Here is a 24,498-nt window from a genome sequence, read left to right as displayed (position 1 = left end):
GTGCAGTAGCGGGTGGCTGCGCCCTGCCACCTCTGGCGAAAGCCGGCCGGGCCGGCGAAGGCGGCGAGGCAGGATGGGCTTTGGGGCCGGCTCGCCTGCCCCCGCCCTGTCCGCTCGGGGCCCGGAGGCTTCGGTGGCGTGGCCGGCGCGGCTCTTTCCCCGTTGAGAAGGGGAGAGCGCAGGAGCCGCCCCCGTTGCCCCGCCGCAGGCCAGCCGTTGCCAAGGGCAGCGAGCGCCGAGGCGGCGACTGCGGGGGGTTTAAAGCGCAGCCGCCCGGCGCCTCCGCCAGTGCCCGCCGCGGCGCCTCAGGCCCGGCTTGGCGGCCGGAGGGGTCGAACTGAACGGCCGCCCCAGAGCAGGAAGGTCATTCCCCGCCCAGGCGCGTCCCGGAGGCGAGACGGGGTGGCGGCGGCGGCGGCGGCGGCGGGGGAGGTCCCCCTGGGGAAATGCCCGGCAGCCGCAGCCGCAGCCGCAGCCGCAGCCGCTCCTCTAGAGCATCCGCGGCTTGGTTGGGAAGGCGGCCCGGGAGGGGCTCCCGGTGCCCACGAGATGGGCGTGTATAAGGACGGTAAATAAATGGCTGCTCCGGGTTTCCTTGGCCGGAAATCTTAGTGGCTGCTTAATGCTCGGATGTGCCAGTGCCGCAAGATCTGCGGGGAGCCGCCGGCGGGCGTTGCTGGCAGGGCTGCTCCCCGACCGCTTGGGTGTAAAAGGGTGTCAACGGAGAAGCCGAGTTTCTCAAGCGGTGGGTGCTGGAACCTCACTTGGTGCAAGGACAGGCGCTACGAGACTGCAGCCGCAGAGTCGCCGGCCTGGAGACCTTGCCTTTCCTCCGGAGTGATTCCTCTGCATCGGAGAGTCTGTCGTGCCAAATGCTCTTTTTGGGGAGCAAAGGAGGAAAGAGAAGGGGGGCAGGGTTGGTGCTGCTGGACTAACATTGCTCATGGGAGGGAAGACAAAGCCTGCCTTCCCCAGAACGATTCTCTCAGGTCCTTGATGTCAATGGGTGGACGCCTCAAGCCAGGCTGCCCAAAGGGAGAGGAACAGGGCAGGGCAGGGATGCAGAGGCTGAACTTGGCAGGGGAGCACCTGAAGGTCAGCACTGGCCAGCTGTGCAGAGACCAGCGATAGGGGCTCCTGTCCTGAAGGCCATTTGTGGGTCAGATATTCTTCTGATTCTAGGCAGTTTATGAGAGAAAACAAATAAGCTGTTAAGATTCACCCCTTAAACCAATAAATAATAAACACCATGACTGAAAGCTAAAAAGTATCAAGCAAGTCTGAAAAGGCTGTTTCCACTCTTTCCAAACCATGGGTGGGGGTGGGGGTGTTCCTTTGGGTTTGTATGTGTATGAGGACATAACTAATCTCAGGTGCCAACTGTTCCAGAGGCAGGAGGGCTTTCACCAACAAAGTCCCAGCCCCCCAGAGTGGGGATCTCATTTGACTGTCTACAGATTCTGCCTGAAGAAGACAGTCCCAAAGGAAGGCTACAAGGACTGAAGCCTTGGGGTTGTTTCTTTTTCTGCAGCTATTCCATCTCCTCTCTCAAAGCATTTCTCATGGTATGAAAATGAAAGTTAAAGGAGAATTAAAGAACAGAAAGTTGCAAATCACCCGCCACAGATTTATGTGAGAGACATTCTCCAAAGCACCTGAAGGCAGGACAAGAAGCAGCGGATGGAAACTAATCCAAGAGATAAGCAACCTAGAAATAAGGAGAATCCTGACAGTGAGAACCAGTGGAACCGCTTGCCTTCAGAAGTTGTGGGTGCTCTGTCCCTGGAGGCTTTTAATAAGAGGACTGGACAGTCATTTGTCTGAAATGGGATGGGACGAAATCCCCCTTTAGTGATGAAATTTCATCCCAAGATTAACCATTGTACAGAGAATGGTACAGAGAAAATGATGCAAAATGGTCACAGAAGAGATGCCAGCTACATCTTGTGACTTTTTGAGACACTCCCGCCCCACTCGGAAGCTGAGAAATGGTGGCTCTATTGCCCTGCCTAGCATGCACTTCAGGAATGGGGTCCAGGCCTTTGGTTTCAGCCCTCTCCTGTCCCTCCTGCACAGGGGAGGGGGCGGGCTGTGTGCACTCTGCTTTTTGTCTCAACCTCAGATTTTAAGTACTTTCTGACAGACAGATCTCTGTCCATTCCAGGTTTTGCTTATTGTTTCACTCTCTCAAAAAACAAATTCAGCAGTTTTGGAAATTTCTCACTATTCCCCTAAAATTAATTTTGCTGATTTCTGAGAATAATGTAAATCATATGGTCATTTTGAGTTCATGTTAACTTCTCGAAAGGTGTATTCAGTGGCAGGTTTGCAGCCCACAAATTTTGAATAAAGCCTGCCTGGCCCAGTCAGAGTCACTGGTCGTTGCCAGCGGTTGCCCTTTCAGCAACAGGAGACGGGAGCTGTTTTGGGAGATACTCTTCCGTTCCTCTGATGTGGCTGGGGTCCTGTTATGGGGAAGCTCTGCTACGTGGCCCATGCTGGCATTCCCACCACATCACTGTACATCACCAGTATGCTGTACAGCACACTGTCATCTGGGAGGGTCTGTCTGACCCCAGTTTTGCTTCTGCTTGTCTTGTCACATTCCCTGGGTCTCCACAAGTTCTCTGTGACCCACACACCTTCCTCCCTTGAAGGATAGGAACTGACTTTTGTCAACATGACAGCTTTTTCACATTTTGAGACAGAAGTCAAGGTGTATGGTAGATTCCTGCGGGCCTCTGTGGTGCAGGCTTTCTGTTCCAAGGTTCCTGCCCTCCTAGTGAAATGCTCTCTCTGCTCCAGGGTGCTGTGGACCTGCTGGGTGTGGCTGTGACTGGAGTGGACTAGTGCTGGCTGAAAGGTGCGGGACAGCAGGATGTGGGAGGAGAGATACTGGAGAACTCTACTTCTTTTTGTGCTGTTTTCACTTCCATTGCTCAGGACTCTAGGTTGGAGGAATTCCCCAACTATGGGGCTCAAGCAAAGCCAAATAAATAAATAAAATATATTTTAACAATAGTAATGTCCTGACTGGTTCCGCATTGGGGTATGGGGTTAGGGCTTCATGGTTACTAAAGGATGCTGTGGGGAGGGGATGTTCAAATTGCAAAATGCAAAATCATAAATAACAGGAAAAATAGAGGAATGTATTTTTATTACTCCAATCTTATGGCTGCTTTTCAGAAAAACTAAAAATAAACAGCAGTCAAGCTGATCTAAAAGCCTGTAGCTTGCAATGCAGAACATAATGAACACCCCCACACTTTGCTGATAAAACTGTAGTCTATATTGCAGACAAAAGACTTATCAACTAACTAGAAATTGGCTGTAGAGGTTCTCTACTAGTCTTTGCTGCTTAAGCAGCTCTCCAACCAGAAGACCAGAGCAGGTTCTAACCAGTTCTGGAGAACCAGTAGCGGAAATTTTGAGTAGTTCAGAGTACCGGTAAATACTACCTCTGACTGGCCCCACCCCCTTCTAGACTCTGTCTCCCGAGTCCCAGCTGATGGGGAGGAAATGGGGATTTTGCAGTAACCTCCTGGAGTGTGGTGGAAATGGAGATTTTACAGTATCCTTCCCCTGCCACGCCCACCAAGCCACAACCACAGAACCGATAGTCAAAATTTTTGATACCCACCACTGCAGAAGACTCCAGTGTTAGAAGGGACAGCAACCTTATTTGTCCAACCTGCCTAGAGAGCTATTCAGTTTGCAGCCGTCAGTCACAAGATGCTCTCCAGAAATTCACTAGCCACCATGTATTTGATTAGTAACTAGCCACCATGTATTTGATCCTGGTAGATAAGTTGTTCACTTTGCAGACGAGAAAGAAGATGTTGGCTAGACAGATAAAGACAGAAGATCTGCACATGGTCAGCCCAAGGCTGAATCTGAAGTCTTTTTTTGCCCTTCCTCGTCAATGGACTTTGGCTTCTCTTTTTCTAGCCTTCAGAGTCAGGCACATGGGCTTCATGTGCCTGAGTTCTCTTGCCTGAGCACTGCTGGTTCCCAGCTGACTAGCCTTAACTCTTGTGCAGGCCTCTTGCCAAAGTCAGAGATGATCTGAACTGTTATCAGTTTGTTCACTTGGTTGTGGCCAGGAGAGCTTTGACTGGGGTGCCAATTTCTGCCCTTTCTGGAACAGGAGGCCTCATAATTCAACCTCTAGAATTTGCTCTGGGGCTGCTCTTGGCATCCAACTGGTTCAAAAAGCATCACTCCTTGTGAATCCACACTCCACAGCCATCTTACACCGTTCCTGGTTGCTGCTTGGCTTCCAGGTGCAATTCAAGGTAGACACAGTTGCCTCATGGATCACCTCAGAGGCTGACTCTTTGGTGGAATCTGCCCCCCCCTCCACACACCTCTGTGCGCCCTGCCTGCTGAAGGTCTGGATGATGGACATTCTGCCACAAGTCTCCTGCACAAGAACCCTCACCCTGGAGGTGGCCTCAGCTTTTGGATCTGGCTCTTCCACGGAGCCTTTAGGGATGAAGTTGATGTGGTGGAGGATAGGATCGAGGGAGGAGGGCTGGAGAGCGACAATTTGGTGTCATGTTAAAAGCATGCTAGAAAAAGGAGACTGCCTTAGACACAAAACTAGTCAGTCCCGGGCCCCAAGAAAGAGGCAATGGCCCAGGCAAACCACTTCCAAAAGACTTGCCAGAAAATATGCAGGGACTTGTCCAAGTGTTCACCAGGAGTCAACACTGACTCAAAGCCACACACACAAAGGATAGTCAGAAGGTGTCAGACTGATTGTGAATTGGATATGGCTTATAGTTCAGCGTTTTCTTTCTTTTTAAACTTTCCTGTAGTAATGAATTGGAGTGTAGTTAGTCCTTTGGAGTCTCTGGATTTGTTTTTCATATGACTGAAATGTTTATAGAGTTCAAATCCTATCTCTTCACTGAAATTTGCTTCAATTATGAATGTGTTAGCCCGTTGGCAGTACAGCAGAGACCACCATGTCACCTCTTGCCTAGTTGCTTTGTGTTGCCCCCGAAGCTCTTTTTGTGGCCTTTCCGTGAGTGCAGTCCATTACTAGAGAGAGCAAATGTGCCCAGCCCAGGGGTTTTGTGTGCCTGGTAGAAACAGCCTTCTAATTAAAAGAGAATTAAAGACAGCTTTAAATGTTACAATCCAAACTTCATATTTCTATTGAGGCAACCTGGAACTCTTGCAACCCTTTTCCCTCTTGCCCTGCACTCCTCATGGATGTTCAGGCCTGCAATCTGCAAAATCTTTCGATCACTGTTATGTGTGTGATTGTGTGAATTTCTGATTTTTTTTCTGTAAACAGAAATTCATTTTTGTTTAGTAGTTTTTCTATCTAGTGATTAACACCACTACCACATATAATGAACTTTTTATAAAGCCATTTATAGCAATGTCACATAAGACTTGCCTGACTGCAGATCCCCTTTTCATTTCCCCCCAGCTTGACATAAGGATTGATTAGCACTTTCAACAGAGTCCCTCAAAGAAGAAGGTCCATGCGGCGCTTTTGGCTTGCTGGTTGCAGGCAGCCATGTCAGCTGTGCTGCACAAGTGCCACGTTATTCCCGTGTTCTCCTAAGCCCAAAGGTGGAGGGCAGTCATGAGAAGGACATAGCAAAGCCTGTTTTGAAGAAACTCAAGCCAATTCCCTGTGAGGTCTCTTGCCAGATGTTGGCAGACTGCAGTGCTGTGTGATGACTGGCTTTAGGGCAGGGGTCTCTAACCTTGGCAACTTTAAAACTTATGGACTTCCAACTCCCAGAATTCCCCAGCCAGCCATGCTGACTGAGAAATTCTGGGAGTTAAAGTCCACAAGTCTTAAAGTTGCTAAGGCTGGAGATCCCTGCAAGCATTTTCCAAAGCATTCCCAACCTCACAAATCAATCATTTCTGATTCCTCTGGCAATCAATTCCTATATATTGAAAAATAATCTTGGTTTATTCTAATCATGGTGATATATCCATTGGAGATTTATAGTTGCTAAGACCATCTAGACACATAATGGCCTTGTTTCATTGAGTCCCAGGTGGGATAAGCAATTCTGCCAGCCAACAAGGCCCAAGCAGTCCTCGACTCCTGGGAGCAAATCACCATTTCCACAGGCCCAAAGGGCTGTGTGAGTCTTCCAATCCATCTTTTATGTTTCACAGTGATGCTGGCCTTCTTCCCCCAGGGAGAATGCAGAGCCTCTCTTCTCTTTTGTCGTTTGTCATTTGGCTCGGGACTCGCATCTTTTCAAGAGGGCAGCTCTCCTTCGGCTGAGTACACAAAGGTGGGGGGAGCAGCCAATGTCAGGGATCTTTTCAGGGCCTTCTGCTCCATCCCCATGGCCCTATGCAACTCCAGCTTTTAACCCTAGTTAAGCCAAAGTGCACATGGCCCGCCATTGGGAGAAGGACTCCAAAAGAGCAAACTGCAGCCCTTCTTCCTCAGACCTGACGAGGTTTCTGGGGGTTTTTAAATCCCCCCCACTCCCAGGTTGCTTGTGTAGATATGACCAGGTGCATAGTGCTTTGCACTCTTGACGAGGAGGGCCTGCCATCGAAGTGAGAAAGATTTTCCCCTGGCATTCCAGGTTTGGGGCAAACCACTGACTAATCTTGGTTTGTTTGTTTGTTTGCCCAGGACTGTTGCTCCAGGAAGTGACCATGGCTAGCCTACATGAGCAGCGATTTACAGAGGAGAAGCCTCTGCTCCGTGGGCAAGATGCTGAGATGGTGAGTCATTCACTTCTCTCCTGGAGTTCCGATTCTGCTGAGCCTGGAGGCAGGTCCCTCGGCTTGATTAGAGTCTGCCTGGAGCCAGTGATGAGAGCATGGAACGGCAAGCCGGGATTCAGGCAGGCCTGGGCAGTCTGTACCAGTGGTGGGATTCTACTGGTTCGGACCAGTTTGGATGAACGTTAGCTCCGACTTTCAGCTGTGAGCGAACTGGTTCTCTCTTTCTTTGAAGTGGGCCCACCTGCCCACCCCTGCGTTATACTCACCTATATTTCTGCTTCTGAAGCCCAGCTGATCAGGGCAGCAGAGTTGATTGCTGCTCCTCAGCTCCTTGCTCTCAGCAACATGAAATTTTCTACAAACTGCGCACATGCGCACAGCACATGTATGGCGTGTGCGCGCTCAGCGAACCGGTTGTTAAACCGGTAGGATCCCACCCCTGTTCTGTACTTGGCTGCATCCCAAAGGCCCTTTGCCTTCACTTTGGATCCTGGCAAGAACCCCTTGTCTGTTCCAGCAGCATCGAGACCTCCACTCCCTCCCTGGGAGGTGTGCAAGTCATGAGACCAGTGGAAACACAGGAGGATTGTAGTGCTGCTTCCCACACTTTGATTCCCCCCCCCACCCCCGCATAGATGCAGCTGGTCTATTTCCTGGTGGGAGGGTAGTGGGAGCAAACAAAGAGGGAAACAGACCCTGAGGACAAGAGAAAGAAAAGAGCAAATGGAAAGAAACATCCAGAGAAGGGACAGAAAGAGCAGCTGACCTCACAGGCCACATCCCAGCCTGGGCTCCCATATCCTGCTTGGCCCTGGAAGCCACAGGAAAGACTCTTTTTTCCCTGGGATCTCTCTCTCAACTTCCCAGTCAGGCATATAATCCTGGCATTTCCAGGTGGTCAGACATCCACCTGGCTGAATTCTGCTTTGCTTTCCCCCCCCCCCAATCAGCCGAAATTCTGTTAGACACCTGTGTTTATAATTTGGGTGGGCCCCAAGTTGGCAAATGACCACTTCACGGAGGTTACTAGATGAGTCTCTTTACATGACACCCCCACCCCACCCAGTGCTTTTCTGGTGGTAGGATCCATAGGAATCAGAAGTGCTGCAAGAGCTGTGTTTGATTTTATGTCTTTCCTTCCAGGAGAATTCAGACACTTTCCTGCCCGCAGTGGACACTGACTGGAAGGTAAGGTTGCAGGGGGGGCATTTTGTCTGCCTTATCCAGGAAAGAATGGAGGAGTTGCTGCTTTGGCAAGACCAACATTTCAGAAGTGGCAGAAATCCATCAAAAAAGAATCACTGGGGTGGGGGGATGTCTCGTTCTGGGTGGGTTCATTTTTTTGTATCCGAGAAGGTCGGAGCGCTGCCTAACTCCTGGCGGGTGAATCTCAGGCCAAAGATATTGGCTAGAATCCTCCTTCTCCCATGGCTGTTTCTTTAAAGTGCTGTTTGAGGCCTTCAGTGGAAGCTGCTGCAAGAGCAGCTCTTCAAAGCCTGGCTTTTTGTTGAAGCAATGACTTCCTTGCCTTGAGAATTGGGGGGCTGGGGGCCTTGGGTCCTCTTTGGCCTCCTAGGAGTGGCTTTCCTCTCAGGGCAGGAGCTGAAGCTGAGGCATCAGAAGCATCCCTAAGTGCCTCTGAGGTGCTTAAGGTGGGGCAGCAGCTGGAAACCCTTCTTCACAGGAACCGGGCCTCAGTTTATGTTCTTGTGTGAGGCTTGTTTTCCTAATGTTGGGCAGCCCCTTCTCTGCCCTGGAAGTCTCACTCGCTAAGGGAAGAACTTGCTCTTGTGAAAGGAAGCTTTTTGGGATTTACCCAAAATGTAAACCCGATTTAACAATTACATGAGACACAGCATTTTTAGGTTGGCTTAACATACTAAACTACAGTTGTGTTCACACAGCACAAATTACTTGGTACTAAATGAACCCATTTTCTGGATTTGCAAATACACTGAATCAGAAACTAATAAAAAAGGCTGAGTGTTCTAACCCACCCAAAACTAAACAAAATTAAGCCTAAATTAGATTTAAGTTACCTAACCACATTGTCTTTGTGTGTGTGAATGATGTGCTTGGCTTTTAATTCATCAGATTAAGCTTGTTGTATGAATACAGCTCTTCATTTAAATATATGAACAGGCCTTCACTCTTCCAGTAAGAGAGGAGAGAACAAAGAACTTTTTCAGTTGCACAGCCAAATCTACAGAGTCACACTAGGAACTTATGCTAAGAGGAAAGAATTACTTCTCTGGGTTGCAAGATAAACAGAAAACTTCTTTGCATGCTACAGTTATTTTGCAATATGCTCTGTAAAGCAGAAAAACAGTCTCTGATGTTTTGAGCTGTAATTTCCATCAACCAATTACTGTGTGGGCAGTAATTAGGTATGGAGGCGCTTATAGTCCAAAATATCTTAGCTGGGCCAAGAGCTGGAATGAAGCTAGCAGGTGAGGAGAGAATTGGTGACGGTGCATGGTGGAAGAGAGAGCGGAACCCCCTGGTGGCCACAGGCAAGCATGGTGTGGCCGGTCCGTGGGACCAGGACAGCTTCAGCACCAAGGATAGCGGAATGCCAAGCCTTCATTTGTCGCCTTGGCTCTGGGGAGGTGTGTGTGTGTGAAATTGGCTTCTTCAGACAGAATCTTCCACATTTGCTGGTGTTTTTTTTTTTTCATTTGAAAATTAGACTATCAGCTTCCCACAATTGTGACAAGCTGAAGATGTAACCATGGAGTCCTAGAAGTCCCCTGAAAATTGCTTAGATGGTTACATTTTTGTTTTTCCTCTGGCAATTATTGAACATTAACATCTGGGCCTCATTTGGCAAGGCTCTGTAATGAGCTGACAAAATCTGACCTCCTAATGGGGCTGTGGCCAAAGGGACACACGAGAGTCAGCACAGGGAAGGAAGTGACCTCCAGTCTTGAAAGGGAGGCTTGGGCTGGTCACTGGCTCATAGCTTGTTCAACTCACAGGCAGATTGTAAACACAAAAACACACATGAGCTCCTTGTCCAGGTTAGAAATGTCACAAATAATTCCTATTCTTATTTCCTAGAAAGGCTGCCCCATAATTTGAAGTCAGAGAATCAATAGACAATAGGAGGTTCCTGGAGATCAGCTGTCATTCCACCCCTGGTGGATGGCTAACTTTTCTAGCCCCTCCACACAGAAGAACTTGGTTCACCCTATTCCTTTGTGGAGCGGTCCAACCAGAGTCTGCTACCTTGTCACTTAAGCTTTCTTGCCTTCTGCTCTGGAATGATTGGCCTAAGACCCCTTCAGATGTTGAAAGACAGCTGTACTACAGCTGTACTGTCTCTCGGTCCCCTTTTCTTGACACTAAACATAGCAAAGACATCCAACTGTTTCTTTTAGTCCTTTCCTTTGCGTTCCTTTGGCTTTCCTTTGGCTTTTACTAACCAAATGTAGATATTTACATTTGTGCCTTCTGAAATTAATCCTGCTGGGTTTTGCTCATTGCTCCAGCTTATCAAGGTGGTCCTGTCCTCTCTGACTTTGCAATTTCTGTGTTACCTGGAAATGTGATAATCATGTGCCCTAATCCCTTGTAAGTAGGTTGAACAGCACCAGAACCTAGAACAGAAGCCAGGAGCTCTGCACTTTGCTCTGCCTTGATGCAGACCCAGGGAGGTAAATTCAAAGGATAGGATGGATGGATGGATGGATGGATGGATGGATGGATGGTTGGTTGGTTGGTTGGTTGGTTGGTTGGTTGGTTGGTTGGTTGGTTACGGTCATAGGGTCATAAAACCAAATGCCTAAATTTTACAAATGGCTACTTTCACAGAACACACAAGCCAGCCCACTGGATTTTAGCTTAAGACTCTTATAAGCCGCCCTAGCAGTTAATTTCAGTGTGCTGTGAACTCAGAACTTAGGGTTAATTTAGTAAACCATATTTTGACCATGAATCAATGAGACACACAAACACACCCAATAGTGATTGTACAAATAATGTAGATTTTCAAGAATTATCTTTAGACTCTCTACATGTCTAACATATGCTTCAGTTTCTTGTCCGATAGACAGCTATAAGGGGGGGGGGGAGATGGTCTTCTATTATTGATATTTAGGCAGTGACCAAACTTCTGTGAATTAGGGATTTTATAAAGCAAATATTACTGATTTGATTACTTTCTTGGGAATTTGCTGCTGCTAAAGAAAATCCTGAACAGCATGTTACACCTTAATGGGTTTAGAAATAATAACTGCTGACTTAAGGATCTTTAAAAATCTTAAATAGCATAAGATCCAGAGCAAGAAGGACATTGCTTGTTCTTCAGTTGCAGTAAGAAAAGAGGCCCAGCAAATGGGGACAGATGGGGGATTTTGGCAGACTTCTTCCTGGGAGCCATGCGAGGGTGACCTCAGAAAAGAGGGAGCCAGCCTTAGCACTCCTCCCAGGAGTCTGTCCCGCCAAGGCCAGAGGGCATCAAGACTGCCTGCAGGAGGCAAGGAAGGGAAAGGGTCAGAACAGCATGAGGCCATTGTTGGCCGCTAATTCTGCCGGCACCCCAGGATTCCCTTCCCCTTGCCGCTATTTCCCACTCCGGCTTCTACTCCGGTGTCGGGGGTCTGGAGGCCGCTTCGCCGGTCATGGGGAGGTCTGGAGGCCGCGGAGCGACCCTTTGTTCTTCTTGGGCGCTGCCCTGCCAGGGGTCCCCGCCGCCGCCCTAGTGCGCCCCTTTCCCGAGCGTGGCGGCCCGGCCTTCCCCGCGAGCAGCTTCGGGATCGGCGGGCGCTCGGCCAGCGGAGGACGAGGGGGCGGAGGAAAGGAGGGAGGGGCGCGACTGGCCCTTAAATGCAGCGGCGAAGCCAGCCCACTGCAGAGCTGCGCGGCGCCAGTGCAGAGAGGTGGAGTGGGACGCGGCGTCGCTTCGTCCCCGGAGTCCCCGAGATGCCTGAGTGCTGGGACGGGGTAGGTGTCCCGCAGCGGCCGGGGGCGGAGAAGTCGCCGGGGGCTGAGGCGGGGAAGGCGGCAAGCCCTGCCTCGGCCACCGGCATCCCCGCCCGGACTGCGCCGGGTAGTGACCTTGCCGCCCTCAGTTCTCGGCCAGGCCTCGGAGGAGCGGCTGCCCGCCGTGGCCGCTCCAAGCGCAACGCGGGTCCGCGGGAGAGAGTGGGCGGCCACTCTGCCGGAGGGGCTCAAGGGTCTTCTGGAGCTTTGCCGATGGCCGGCGGGATGGTTGGGGGGGGGGGCTTCTCAGGGGACCGCGCCCTCCGCCCGCCGTGGAGACGAGGCTGGCCTGCTGGTGGGGGCTTCGCTGCGGAGCTGGCCGAGACCTTGTCGGCGTCCTTGAAGTTCTCATTGAGGCAGAGAACGGCGCGGGGCCTGGGAGCAGTTCGGGCTGAACCATTCGGAGACCGAAGGCTGAGAGGGGTTATTCAACGTTTTGCTGCAAATGCAAAAGTGAAGATTTTGAACTTGCCGCTTGCTGTTTGGCAGCTGCAGGCGAGTCCGAATATCCACCAGCCAGACCCTTTGGATGCTGCCAGCTGCCAGTCCTCTAGTGCTTTGTGCTCATGATTTGACAGTGGCCAACTTCTCTGCCCCCACCCCTTCCTGCTGCTGGTCAGCCCTGCTTAAGAGATTTGGTCCCCTCTACCAGAAGGTGCTGCTTTTTCTGCAGCTGCCTGAGCCCCCTGGCAAGCCAGCTTTGGGTTTCTTGGCTGCTCCATCATCCACAGCTGGGTTATGAGTGCTGGTTGGCTGGATGAAGCGGGGTGTTGGAAGAGGGCTCAGAGCCTCCCTGCAGGAAAGGAGAACCAGGAATCGAGGGCAACGGTCTGTGCCCCTGCACCTTTACCAGCAGGCAAACTCAGACCTCAGATCTTTAACATCCTTCACAATCTGTGGGTGGCTTGCTCTTGCTGGAACTGCTGACAGTGAAGTTATATTTGTGTTTATAGGAATGTAGGAACGCAGTTGCTGCATTTGCAGAAGACAGCTAGTCTTTTCCTGTGGCTGAGCAGGTTGCAAACACCTTGCATAGTTTGTTCATGGTTCAATATATGTTGTGATGGTTCAATCTATGTGTACTCCTCAACCAAGGGAGTTGTGTGAATGCAGTTATGGAGAAGCAGGTTCTGCAGAGCCATAATTCTTCATCCAAGGAAGGGGTGTGGGTGGTAGAAATGCCTGACTATTTGGTGGAGCAATGCCTGAGGGACTCTGGGGGAATGTAGGCCAGAGTAGTAGGAAGGAGGGGCTTTCCTGGGGAGCCAAGAGGCAAAGAAGCTCAGTGTCTTTGGCATGCAGAAAAAGGGCAAATCTAATAGTAGATCTAACAGGTAGATGTAATAGTTATGCAGGCAAGTGCTCAAATCTGGCAAGACCTCTGTGCAAGCACCAGTAAGAAGTTCCTCTGAAGGAACTCCTTGTGTCGTTTGTGGTTCCTTGAGCCTGACACTGTGGAAAACCCTGCAGAGGAGACGACAGTGTGCAAAGAGCCTGGGTTGTGTAAGTGGACCTCCTGGGCAGAGGCGAACTATGGCGGCCAGAGGGAAGAATGCAGCCGTCACAGTGGGTTGGGGCTGCCTTGGCTCCCCCTGTGCCTGCCTCCTTGGAGGACCTGGCCTAGAGAAGGGGGTAGCAGCAGCAGCCCAGTTCCCTTCAGCGAGGCCGACCTCATGTCGCCATCTCTCCCCCTCCAGGAGCATGACATCGAGACACCCTACGGACTGCTGCACGTCGTCCTTCGGGGATCCGCCAGAGGGAACCGCCCAGCCCTCCTGACATACCATGATGTGGGGCTCAATCGTAAGTGGGTCACTTTTAATTCTGGTTGGGGAGGGAGGGCCAGACCCCTTTCCCCCCTAAACCTGACTCTGTTGTGCCTGACTTGCAAACTGGCTGTTTGTGCTTGCTACCAGAAGGACAAGTGATCGACATGGTCACTGACAAGGCGGCCATTTTGTTGTCATTTGCTGATGTGCCAAGTTTTTCAATGCCATTGAAATGGCTTCGTTCTGATGGTGTAACCTAGTGTGCAGACCCAATAGTTTTGGTTAATTTTGATTCACAGCATAATGTGAATCTAGAAAACATATTAAGTACTTTTGCTGTGTGAACATAGCAAAAAAAAAAAAACCAAATCTTTCCTCCTCCTACAGAGGAGGAGATGCTGAAAGGGAGTTCTTATCTTAGTTCAAGAGATAGTTAAAATATTGGCTGTGTTTCCACAAAGTGGCTAAAAAGGCTTGCAAACACCCAAATCCCTTGAAATCTAATTAGAGCCAGGGCCACCATTCTCATGGCTTAGGAAGAAGGAAGCTGTATGGACAGGAAGAGATGGGAAGATGGGCTGAAGCTGAAGGTCCAGAGGCAGCCAGTGGTGTTTCTTTGCCCTTCTTTCTTAGAGTTCAACTCCCCTCTTTTACTGCCCTGGCTTATATCAGCCCCTTTCTGCATGGGAGACCTGTGCAGGCAAGGGCAGGCAATAGGAAAGAGGCCAGCCTGTCAAAGCTCCTTCAGGCCAAGTGCCTGTTCCATTCCTCGGCTGGGGAAGAACCTCCATTGAATGGAGCGGATTGGCTGGCTTGCCAGATACTCTCCACATGCCCTGAGGAGGTTGCCAATTGTTGCCCGGCCTCTCTGCAGGAAACACCGGAATGGGCTGAATCCACCAACAGGAAGGGCTTGAGTCACCTTGGAAGAGATGATAGCTGAATTGCAAAGTGCTGTAAAGGCATTAATAGATAACCATTATCTTTGTTCCACTTTTATTCCAAATGGAATCCAAATATGCTTTTTTCAAAAGGCAACTGGACTTTCTTTGTTTAGCTTGAAGACCTTTGGCTTCTCATCCAAGAAGCTTCTTCAGTTCTGACCTCTGTTCCTTGATGAGAAGCAAAATGTCTTCAAGCAAACAAAGAAAGTCCAGTTGCCTTTTGAAATAGCACCTTTGGGATAACGATAACCTGGATGACTGAGAATCACCATAGACATTCTGTGTGGAAAGCAGCAGTAGTTTCAACAGTCCTGAAAAGCTTTAGTGTTGGAGTAACATGAAACATATTTGGACCAAGAATTCTGAGCTCAAGACCGGGAACAAGGCCTTAGGTGCCTCTGGCATAAAAGGGAGGTGCTCTCCTGCCCTGCCTGGAATAGTAAGAGAAGTCAACACTTGAGTTCCTTGTTGAAGGGGTATCGATTTGATTTGATTTGATTTGATTTGATTTGATTTATTTATTTATTGGATTTGTATGGCGCCCTTCTCCTGAAGGACTCAGGACAGCTCACAACAATAAGAAACAAATAATTAATTTGTCTTTTAATTTGTTAAAAGACAAATTAAATCAGAATATCCAATAAATAAGGTTAAACATGGGAATACAAATTCAGATTCAAGATTTAAGAATTTAAAAAGCTACAAAATCAGTTTAGAGTCAACCCAGAGATTTTAGTTCTCTAGCTCTAATTTTCTTATTTCTTGCAGACAAGCTCTGTTTCAACACTCTCTTCAATTCTGAGGAAATGCAAGAGATCACGAAGCACTTTGTGGTGTGCCATGTGGATGCGCCTGGGCAGCAGTCTGGGGCCTCCCAGTTTCCCCAGGGGTAAGCATCTTCCAAGAAGGCCTCTGTGTCCTCTTCGATGGCCAGCTGTGTGGTTGTGTCCCTGATGGTTCCTTGCCAGGCCTGTTCTGGATCTTGGATCTACCTCAGAGTCCCTGTCATGTGGCTCTCAGAGAGGACTCAAATGAAGGCCATAAGTGGCCTTCACTTGGATGGGGTGGAGAGCTGTGTGTGTGTGTGTGTGTGTGTGTGTGTGTGTGTGAGGTAGCCCTAAGTGGTGATAGGGCCCTTTTTGAATAAGGTAATCTTTTATCATTGCTTTGATGTTTTATCTTTTGATGCACATTTTATACACTGTTTTTGTGAATTTTATGTATTGATGCTGTATTCTGTTATGCCATATGAAATATAAATATACAGTGGGGAGGGAGGGAGTCAGAGAGGGAGACAGACAGACAGACAGACAGAATCTTTCTGAACTTCTTGCTTGCTCTGTTTCCATAGGTATCAGTACCCATCCATGGACCAGTTAGCTGCCATGTTGCCCAGTGTGGTCCAACATTTTGGGTGAGCATGGGGTTTGGGGGCTCATATTGCCCTCATATTGCCTTTATGGTGTAGTACAAGAAGGAGAGTCTTGCCAGTCTTGCTTCCTGTCGATTACATGGCCGGGGTTACTCCTGCAGTTTTCTTGGCACATTCTTGGAAGTGGATTGCCATTGCCTCCTGCCTAGGGCTAAGAGAAAGTGATTGGCCCAAGGCTACCCAGTTGATTTTGTGCCTGAGGCAGGACCAGAACTCACCGTCCCCTGGTGCCTTTGAGCATCTGACAAAACTGGCACTTTGCACTTGGCTGTAGTTTGCTATTTAAAGATAATTAGGGTTTCCTGCTTTAGAAGTGGCTGACAATGACTTTTTTCTAAAATGCAGAGTTTGGCCCTTTTGAGCAAGTGGTGAAACAGTTGAGGGGCAGCCAATTCAATAAAGCTTCAGTTGGCAGCCTGGTGGTTGAAGGTTTTAGGCTGATCAGAGCTCACATCAAACTCTGTTCCAGCATAACTTCACTGGATGATCTCAAAAATGGCCCTTTTCCTGCTTAGCCTAACAAAATTGTTATGGAGGCACCATGTTTTGGAGCTTCTTAAAAAGTAATCCAGGTACCCCTTGCTTAACAACCATTTGTATCAATCATTTGGAACCATTTAAGCCAATCTGGATGACCCCAATTCTAGTTGGCCATAAACTGAGCCTTGGGAACTGGCAGGGAATGAAGCAAGGAATTGATGCCAAAAAGTCTCTGATGCTTCCCTTTTCATAGGTTCAAGTATGTGATTGGAATTGGAGTTGGAGCAGGTGCCTATGTTCTTGCCAAATTTGCCGTAAGTGCTCTCCCTGGCCCTGGTGTAAAAGGGGGGATCCTGGAGGGAGGGAAGGAGGGAGGGAGGGAGGGAGGGGCCTATATGCATTCTGAGAAGGAACCCTCTCTTGGCATCTTCTAGAGTAGAACTTGTGTAACGCCATCTCGTGGTCGTTTATTTAGCTGAAAGCTTTTCTATTTTTATCAGAGCCTGGACCTATTCACCTGAAAGCCAGAAATATGCGCTTTCCCTTGCATGAGCAACCCCTTGAAAATGGTGTCAGACAAGGAGTTCTTGAAAGTTGCCAAGACCTACTCAGCTCTGTCCACCGTGCCCGTATCCATAGAGAAAGAGGTTGGGCTGAGGTTATCAGGGTATAGATTGGACACTTCCATGGCTGCCACATCCAGTGCCTGCAACCAGCCAATTGTAACTCTTGCCAAACTGGGTCCAGCTCAGCTGGTGGTTGCCGCCCCTGGCCCAGCAGATGTCCAGCTATTCCAATGGGCCACTTCCCTGATGATGCTGTGTCGGGACGTCTTTGCTTAGTGTTTCTTTCTCACTGTGCACCAAGCATTTTTCTGATGATTCTGTCCTTTTTGTAGTTTATATTTTTTCCTTGAGCTTATTTTGTAAGCTTCCTAGAGTCATTTTCTGTCAGAACTGGCATGTAAGCTGATAAACGTACATCAATAAACTCCAAGCTAAGTGTGCCCATTTCAAATCTCTGTGGCCCCCGGAATACTCCATTGCAGCATGGATACTCCCTTCCCTGAGCCAGAATTGATGAAGTTCCGCCTAGGAGATCCATAGTGAGCAGGAAAATACTCTTGGTCTTCAGGACATTCTGTTCCATTTTGACAAATCCAGTATGGATTTAAAGTGAAAAGTGTGAAATCAGACCTTCTTAGGGACTTGTTCTGAAAAGGAAATGGGCTCAAGCTTTCCTAGGGCTGCTCAGTTTTTAACACATCTTCTTTTCACAAAAGGTGTCTTTAAGCAGGATAAACATAGCTATGGCCAAACCCGTAAATCTTCCTGGCTCCATTCCATCCTCGAGGTTAAGACTGATGCCTGAAACCCTTGTGGGAATTTCTCAGTCTCCCTGCCCTTCCTCATCCACAGAGAGTTACCTGGTTTCACCCACACACAGAGAGTGAATTACCATATTTTTCGGTGTATAAGATGCACCTTTTTACCCCCCAAAAGGGGGTGAAAATCTGGGTGCGTCTTATACGCCAAATATAGCCCCGCCCATCCACCAGCCCCCACCCTTCGGCCATTTTCGGGCAATTTCAGGCGGCAGGGATCTGGGTTGGGGCACAGCCTGAGGAACAACCCTGTTCGGGGCGGTCTGGGGGGAGGTGGGAATCTGCCCGGCAGCTTCAGGGAACAAGGCAGGTGCCATGATTTGCAGCTGGTCACCCCTCTGGCTGCTCAGCAGGCAGCTTAGGGCAGGCAATGGCCGCAATGACTTCACTTCCCTGCAATGTAGGAGCTGCCGCCTAAGCCCTCTGCGCCCAGGAGCCGAGTGAGCCGAACGAGAGCTCTTAAAGAAAAATGCCCCTCCTTTCCAGCCCGGAAAGGAGGGGCCCAGATTATTGCCCGGATTCCCCAACGCAATAATCAGAGCTGTGTTTCAGGCAGCGGGCGGCCAGTTTCCCTGCAATGTGCAGTGGGGAACTGGGAACCGTTTTGGATTCGGGGAGGGGATTGCAGCACTTCCGCCTGAAAGTGCTTTTCTTCCCGTTGCACATTCCCAACGGGAAAGGAGCCCTGGTGGCGCAGCAGACTAAAACACTGTTATTAACATCAGCTGCCTGCAATTACTGCAAGTTCAAATCTCACCGGGTTGACTCAGCCTTCCATCCTTTCAAAGGTAGGTAAAATGAGGACCCAGATTGTGGGGGCAATAAGCTGACTTTGTATAAAATATACAAAAGTATGAAGGTTATTGCTTAATGCATTGTAAGCCGCCCTGAGTCTCCGGCATATAAATCGAATTAAAAAAAAAACAAAAACGTGGCTCTGATTATTGCGTTGGGGAATCTGGGCAGTGGTGGCTGGAAAGGAAGGGCGATTTTCTTTAGGAGCTCTCGTTTGGCTCGCTCGGCTCCTGGGCGCAGAGGGCTTAGGCGGCAGCTCCTACATTGCAGGGAAGTGAAGTCATTGTGGCCATTGCCTGCCCTAAGCTGCCTGCTGGGCGGCCAGAGGGCTGACCAACCACAAATTGTGGCACCCACCTTGTTCCCTGAAGCTTGTTCCTAAGAGCCGTGGTACTACAGTGGTTTAAAGCACCCTGTTATTAACACAGTTGCCTGCAATTTACTGCTGGTTCGAATCTCTCCAAGGCTCAAGGTTGACTCAGCCTTCCATCCTTTCTAAGGTAGGTTAAATGAGGACCCAGTTTGTGGGGGCAATAAGCTGACTTTGTATAAATATACAAAAGTATGAAGGCTATTGCTTAACGTACTGTAAGCCGCCCTGAGTCTCCGGAGAAGGGCGGCATATAAATCAAAAAAAAAAAAAAAAAGCTGCCAGGCAGATTCCCCCCAGACCGTTCCAAAATGCTGGTAGGCAGAGGTAGAATTCTTGTTTTCTTGATTTCCTCCCCCAAAATTAAGGTGCGTCTTATACTCCGGTGTGTTTTACACACTGAAAAATACGGTAATCTGGTTTATGGCAGGCAGAACTGGCACAGAGTCTTGCCCTTGCAGCCACTCCACTTCTTGCAAGAGGGCGGCCACTTCTGTGCTTGATTTCCTTTGGCTTGATCCTGTCGTCCCCCCCTCCCAAAGTCCTTCCTTTTTCCATTGCATCATCCTTCATCAGGGCCTGGTTCATCTCAGGGGTGGGGTCTTCTGCTGAACTGAAGCCCTTGCTGTTGTGATGGTGTCAGGAAGTTCTGTGGGGGTTTCTGGGACCACATTTTTCAAAGTTCATAATGGCCGGGAGGCTCTTAAGAGAGTCTTCTCAAATAACAAGCAAAACTTCTTTAATATTCTAACTTTGAATAAAGACTAGGACTTTGCAACACTTTTCTTTTTTTGTGTGTGTGACACAAAAACTTTTTTGTGGAGAAGTAGGCAAAACTGATACAGAGACAGCTAGAAAATGCTTTCAAAGCTTGCAGAGGGTGCTTCAGACGAAAGACTTTGCTTTTCACATCTATTTCAAATGCTTTGCACAACCTAGTTTTGCACATTATCCAAATGTTGCCTCTAGATCTGTTTATGTATGCTGTGTAGATGCAACTTGCAGGTTTTTCTTCTTGCCTTATGGATGCTTGCAAATCAAGCTAACAAGCCAGAATAAACTGTATCTGTTTTGCTGCAGCTGATCTTCCCAGATCTGGTGGAAGGCCTCGTTCTGATCAATGTTGACCCAAATGGCAAAGGCTGGATTGACTGGGCTGCCAGCAAGGTAATCTTCCAGGGTGGATTGGGCATAATTTTTCCAGGCTGAGAAAAAAGGGCTGAAGAGTGGAGATCTCCTGAAGGCCAAGGTGTAGAGGATCTGGAGAAGTTGCAGTCTGGCACATCTGGCAGAGGTCAGGTTGAGAAGAGAGTCGAGTCGAGTCAAATACATTTTTTGGCCAAGTGTGATGGAATGTGTCTCTGGCACAGAAGCTCTCAGCGTACATGGCAAAGCAACAGAGTAATTGTAATCATAATAATGATACCAATAAGATGTAGAGAAGATGGAAAGGATAATAATAATGAACATGGGTAAATAAATTTAGACATAAGACAGTTCAGGTGTTCAGCAGAATGATGGCACGAGGGAAGAACCTGTCCCTGTGTCTACTTGTTTTGGCATGCAACGCCCTATAGCGGCATCCCGAGGGAAGGAGTTGAAATGCTAGTGTGTAGGATGTGTGGTGTCTGTAGTTATTTTCTCAGCCCTCCTTCTGACTCGCTCAATGCACAGGTCCTCAGTGGAAGGCAGTCTGACTGCAACTGTTTTTACTACAGGTCTAATTATCTTTTGGAGTCTGTACCTGTTTAGTTGCTGAACAGTTATAGAACAGTTATAACTAGGAGTTATAGAAGTACTAATGACAGATTCAATAATTCCTCTGTAGAACTGTATCAACAGCTCTTTGGGCAGTCTGAACTTCCTAAATTGATGCAGGAAGAACATTCTTTGTTGTGCTTTTTAAATAATGGTTCTAATGTTAGGTGTCCATTTCAAATCCTGGCAGATTATAAAACTTGAAGGACTCTACTGCTGTTGAATATAGTAAGAGATGGTAGAGTAGTAGAGTACTAGGGCTTCTCCCTACTATTTGGGCAGCCAAACTCTGAATATCAAAGGCTGGGCAAAGAAGGGTGCCCTGCCCTGCCCTACACTTGAGCTTTTGTCTGAAAATGCTCAGGGCCAGACGAGACTCTGGCCCTGAGCATTTGGGTGGCTTTGCACTGCATCAAGGAAAGTGATGATGTGTCTCTTGATATTGGTCTCCTTCTTTCAGCTCTCTGGCCTGACCAGCACATTATCTGACATGGTGCTGTCTCATCTGTTCAGCCAGGTAAGACAAAGCAATGGCAGATGGGGAGGTTTACAGGCCTCTCAGGTCCTTGCATGGCAAGGAATCCCTTCCCTTCCCCTCTTAGGGGTGGCTGCTTGCAAGACCGGCAGCCACCACAGGATGGTTGTAGAAACTGCTTTAAAAGGCTCATTCACACAGGCAAAGGTGGGGGTGGGTACACCAAGCCATTCTGCCAACAGTTTTCCCTGACATCCCATACCACTGAAAGGGATTGTTCTAACACTGGAAATTGGGCCAGGGGTGGCTGGCAGGCATTGTGGAATCTGTGGTCATGTCTCATCTGAGACAGGAGGGGGTCAGCTGAGTAGGAGGGGGTGCCCCCTTCAATGCAGGTAGACCTCTCAACTTCTAGTGGGCAGGTAGCTCTAGCCAAAAGCTTTTATGCCTAGCTTGTCTGTTACTGGCAGTGCAAAAGCCTTTTGTCATGTCCCCTCCACCCACCCCAGGCAAGTTCTCCATTTTTCACAATCAGCCAGCAATCCAAGTGTGGGCTGGGCCTGGGGGGGTTGACTGCCACTTCCAAGAGCAGGCCTGCCTTTGCCTGTGCCATCTCCATGCCCACAGGAGGAGTTGGCCAATAACATGGAGCTGGTGCAGAGCTATCGCCAGCAAATTGCCAGCACGGTGAACCAGTTCAATCTGCAGCTCTTCTGGAGTATGTACAACAGGTAAAGCAGCTCCTCCCCCAAACTGCCACCCAGAGCAGTTGTACTGCAGTTTGTACTGCAGCAGAACCTGTTCTGAAAGGCAGTGGAAGAAAAGGGGCTTCCATGTCATGGGAATTGCTTTCTTCGTGCCCTTGTAGAAGCCAGAACTAGCAAGCTTGACTGCTGTGCCCCTCGGCAAGTTAAGCTTGCACATCAGGGAAGCAGCATCCAGACCAGATTCCTGCCATCTGGAAAGTTTGTTTTTCCCCCCAATTTCAAAGATTACACATAGGGGGTTTGTGACACATATGTCTTGGCAGTGAGGGCCCTTGGCGGGCAGAGGGGTCCAAGATAATCTTAGAACCTGAGGTGGTGACACTAAGGGGAGGAGGCTTTTCTGTGGTGGCACCCTGAACTTGTGGGAGGTTGTACCACTGCGGTACAGTAAACTCTCATATATTTTAATAAAGTTCCTTTATTTCCGTGCCTCTCTTGGCCAGTTGCTCTCACTATTTCACCAATGAAATAACTGAAAAACTGTCACCAAGGAGAACAGGCAGTAGGAATACCACATTAGAAGGTGCAGGCACCAAATGGAAACACAGCCTGGATCTAGAATCAAAGTTTAAAAAGCATACTCCCCCAGTCTGGAACTGGGGTGGACCCCATAAACCTGGGTAAAAAGGCAGCTCCATTAAAAAGTAAAGCTGGGTCTGCACTGAAAGGAGGTTCCTCTTGGGGAGATTTGGGCTCATGATTAGACTGGGCCTTGGAAGCTCCCAGTGGCCAGGGGGGCCCCAGTTTGGCTCTGTCAAAAGCTGGTCAAAGACTCTCCTCAAAATGCAGATTCTCCTCTGCATCTCCTTGAACAGCTCCCTGAAATCCCTCTTTTTCTCTCAGCCGCAGAGATCTGGAGATGAACCGCCCTGGCAGTGCACCCAATGCTAAGACGCTCCGGTAAGTCCCAGCATGACAGCGGGACAGTGGTGGCCAGGAGGGAGGCTGTTCTGCTGACTGCATTTCTCCCCTTGGGTTTGCAGCTGCCCGGTGATGCTTGTAGTAGGCGACAACGCCCCTGCAGAAGATGGTGTGGTGAGTGGAGCTGTTGAGCCAGCCGGGCTGAAAGGCTGGCCACTCGTGGCTGCAAACTCGCTTGAATCTTTTGATCTTTGCAATGCCCAGAGAGGAAAGCCATTTTTCAGCCACAGCTGCCAGAAGGGCAACTGGTAGCAAACGCTGCCATAGTGCCCAGAGTGCATCTGCGGTGCTGTGTTGCATTTGACTTCTCTGAAATAGTTTTGGCCACCAACTTCCTCTGATGACCTCCAGATGGAGTGGGGTCTAATTATGGTCACTGGGATAGCTGCAGCTGAAGTGCACTGCCAAGAAACGGTGACCCAGCCTGTTCCTTGACTGACTGTTGTTGAATCCATCTGAGAAAGACTGCAGAAGAGCTGGAGCAGCCAGTCTTCCCTTCTTGGGTGACGTGCAAGTGACTGGCAGCTGCCTCAAACTTCCACTTCCATGGTTGTTCCCAAGGAGGAGGCCAAGACAACCCAACCTTTTAGGTGGAAGTTTCATCAGGCTACTCTTGGGATAGAGTAGAATTGATATAGATATTGAATGGACACAGTCCCCATTTTTACATAAAGATGGCTGCCATATCTAGGTTGTGAGAATTCGCATTTAGGAATCCTGTCACCAGTTAAAAATTATTTTTTCCAGTTGCAGAAAGAGACAATGCATGTTTAACCCTGAGTTTCCTGGGATTTAATTGAAGGGGGCCCTGCCCCCTTCAGTGGGCAGGTGCCTGCCTGCCATGGCCCTCCACTCCTGGTGTTAGAGGGAGTTTTGCTCTTTGCAGGTTGAATGCAACTCCAAGCTGGATCCAACCACCACCACGTTCCTGAAGGTGAGTTGGCAGACCAGCACATGCCAGCCTTTACCAGGGGTTCCTGGATGTTCTCCTTCCCTCTGATGATAGCAGTGTTCCTCTGCTTGGTTGCCTAGTTAATTGTGCATCTTGCCTGCTCATGCCTGCAAATGCATGAGCAATTGGGGGGGGGGACTTGCACACCAAACATACACTTGGGCATACCAAGTTTGAAGGAAAGTGCCCGTTGGCACCTGTGGCAAAGAGTGGATTCTGCTAGCGCTGTGGCACAGATGCAAAGCACTATGGTCCCTCCTGTTCCTGACTGGCACCTCATTCCACTTACCTGAACGCAGAAGTGGAGTTCTTTGCTCCAGAATTGTGTCCATATTGCCTGGGCAGCATCTTTCCAGCTGTTGTCGATGCTCAATGCATCTGCTTGTGAAGCCCAGGACAAGCTGCTTCCCTTTCATTCAAAACGCCTCTCACTCTCAGATCACTGAGAAAGGAAGGAAAGGAGGGCAGCTGTACACCCCTGCTTCTTTTAAATAAATGTGTATGGCGGGGGGGAATGTTGCTGGACTACAGCTCAGGCTTGGAGTTTTAGTCCCATTCAGAGGGTCCACAAGGAATGAATGGATGGAGGCCTTTTCTTGCAGGGCCTTTGTAGCCTTTGGCTCCCCCCCCCAAATTAGAGACCAATTCCAACTTTACAGACATTGGTCCCCCCCAAAAAAAAATTAATAGAAGGGGGAAGAAAATCATCATATCTGAAGCACCTTTCCATCAGTGCAAGTGTCCA

The 24,498-nt window shown here is 49.1% G+C and overlaps 1 protein-coding gene across 5 annotated transcripts in view; it reads left to right on the top strand.

Annotated features, from left to right (window-relative positions):
• Window positions 1–24,498, top strand: part of NDRG4 (NDRG family member 4) — a 29,288-nt gene that overhangs the window by 433 nt on the left and 4,357 nt on the right. For 3 of the 5 annotated variants that reach the window (XM_070953175.1, XM_070953174.1, XM_070953173.1), the window contains exons 2-13: window positions 6,629–6,720; window positions 7,867–7,911; window positions 13,404–13,509; window positions 15,188–15,308; window positions 15,771–15,833; window positions 16,585–16,645; window positions 19,961–20,047; window positions 21,099–21,155; window positions 21,741–21,844; window positions 22,724–22,780; window positions 22,864–22,915; window positions 23,688–23,735. In XM_070953175.1, the coding sequence (XP_070809276.1) occupies window positions 6,652–6,720; window positions 7,867–7,911; window positions 13,404–13,509; window positions 15,188–15,308; window positions 15,771–15,833; window positions 16,585–16,645; window positions 19,961–20,047; window positions 21,099–21,155; window positions 21,741–21,844; window positions 22,724–22,780; window positions 22,864–22,915; window positions 23,688–23,735 (870 nt within the window). In that variant the 5' untranslated portion in view covers window positions 6,629–6,651. Of the gene's footprint in view, window positions 1–6,628; window positions 6,721–7,866; window positions 7,912–11,593; window positions 11,668–13,403; window positions 13,510–15,187; window positions 15,309–15,770; window positions 15,834–16,584; window positions 16,646–19,960; window positions 20,048–21,098; window positions 21,156–21,740; window positions 21,845–22,723; window positions 22,781–22,863; window positions 22,916–23,687; window positions 23,736–24,498 lie in introns of those variants that run through there. The other 2 variants (XM_070953178.1, XM_070953177.1) reach the window with 1 other exon arrangement.

The sequence above is a fragment of the Pituophis catenifer genome, unplaced genomic scaffold, assembly GCF_029215685.1.
Source record: "Pituophis catenifer annectens isolate HBS135680 unplaced genomic scaffold, rPitCat1.0.hap2 SCAF_13, whole genome shotgun sequence".
NCBI classification, from domain to species: domain Eukaryota; kingdom Metazoa; phylum Chordata; class Lepidosauria; order Squamata; family Colubridae; genus Pituophis; species Pituophis catenifer.
This window is presented reverse-complemented; position numbering and strand designations above follow the sequence as displayed.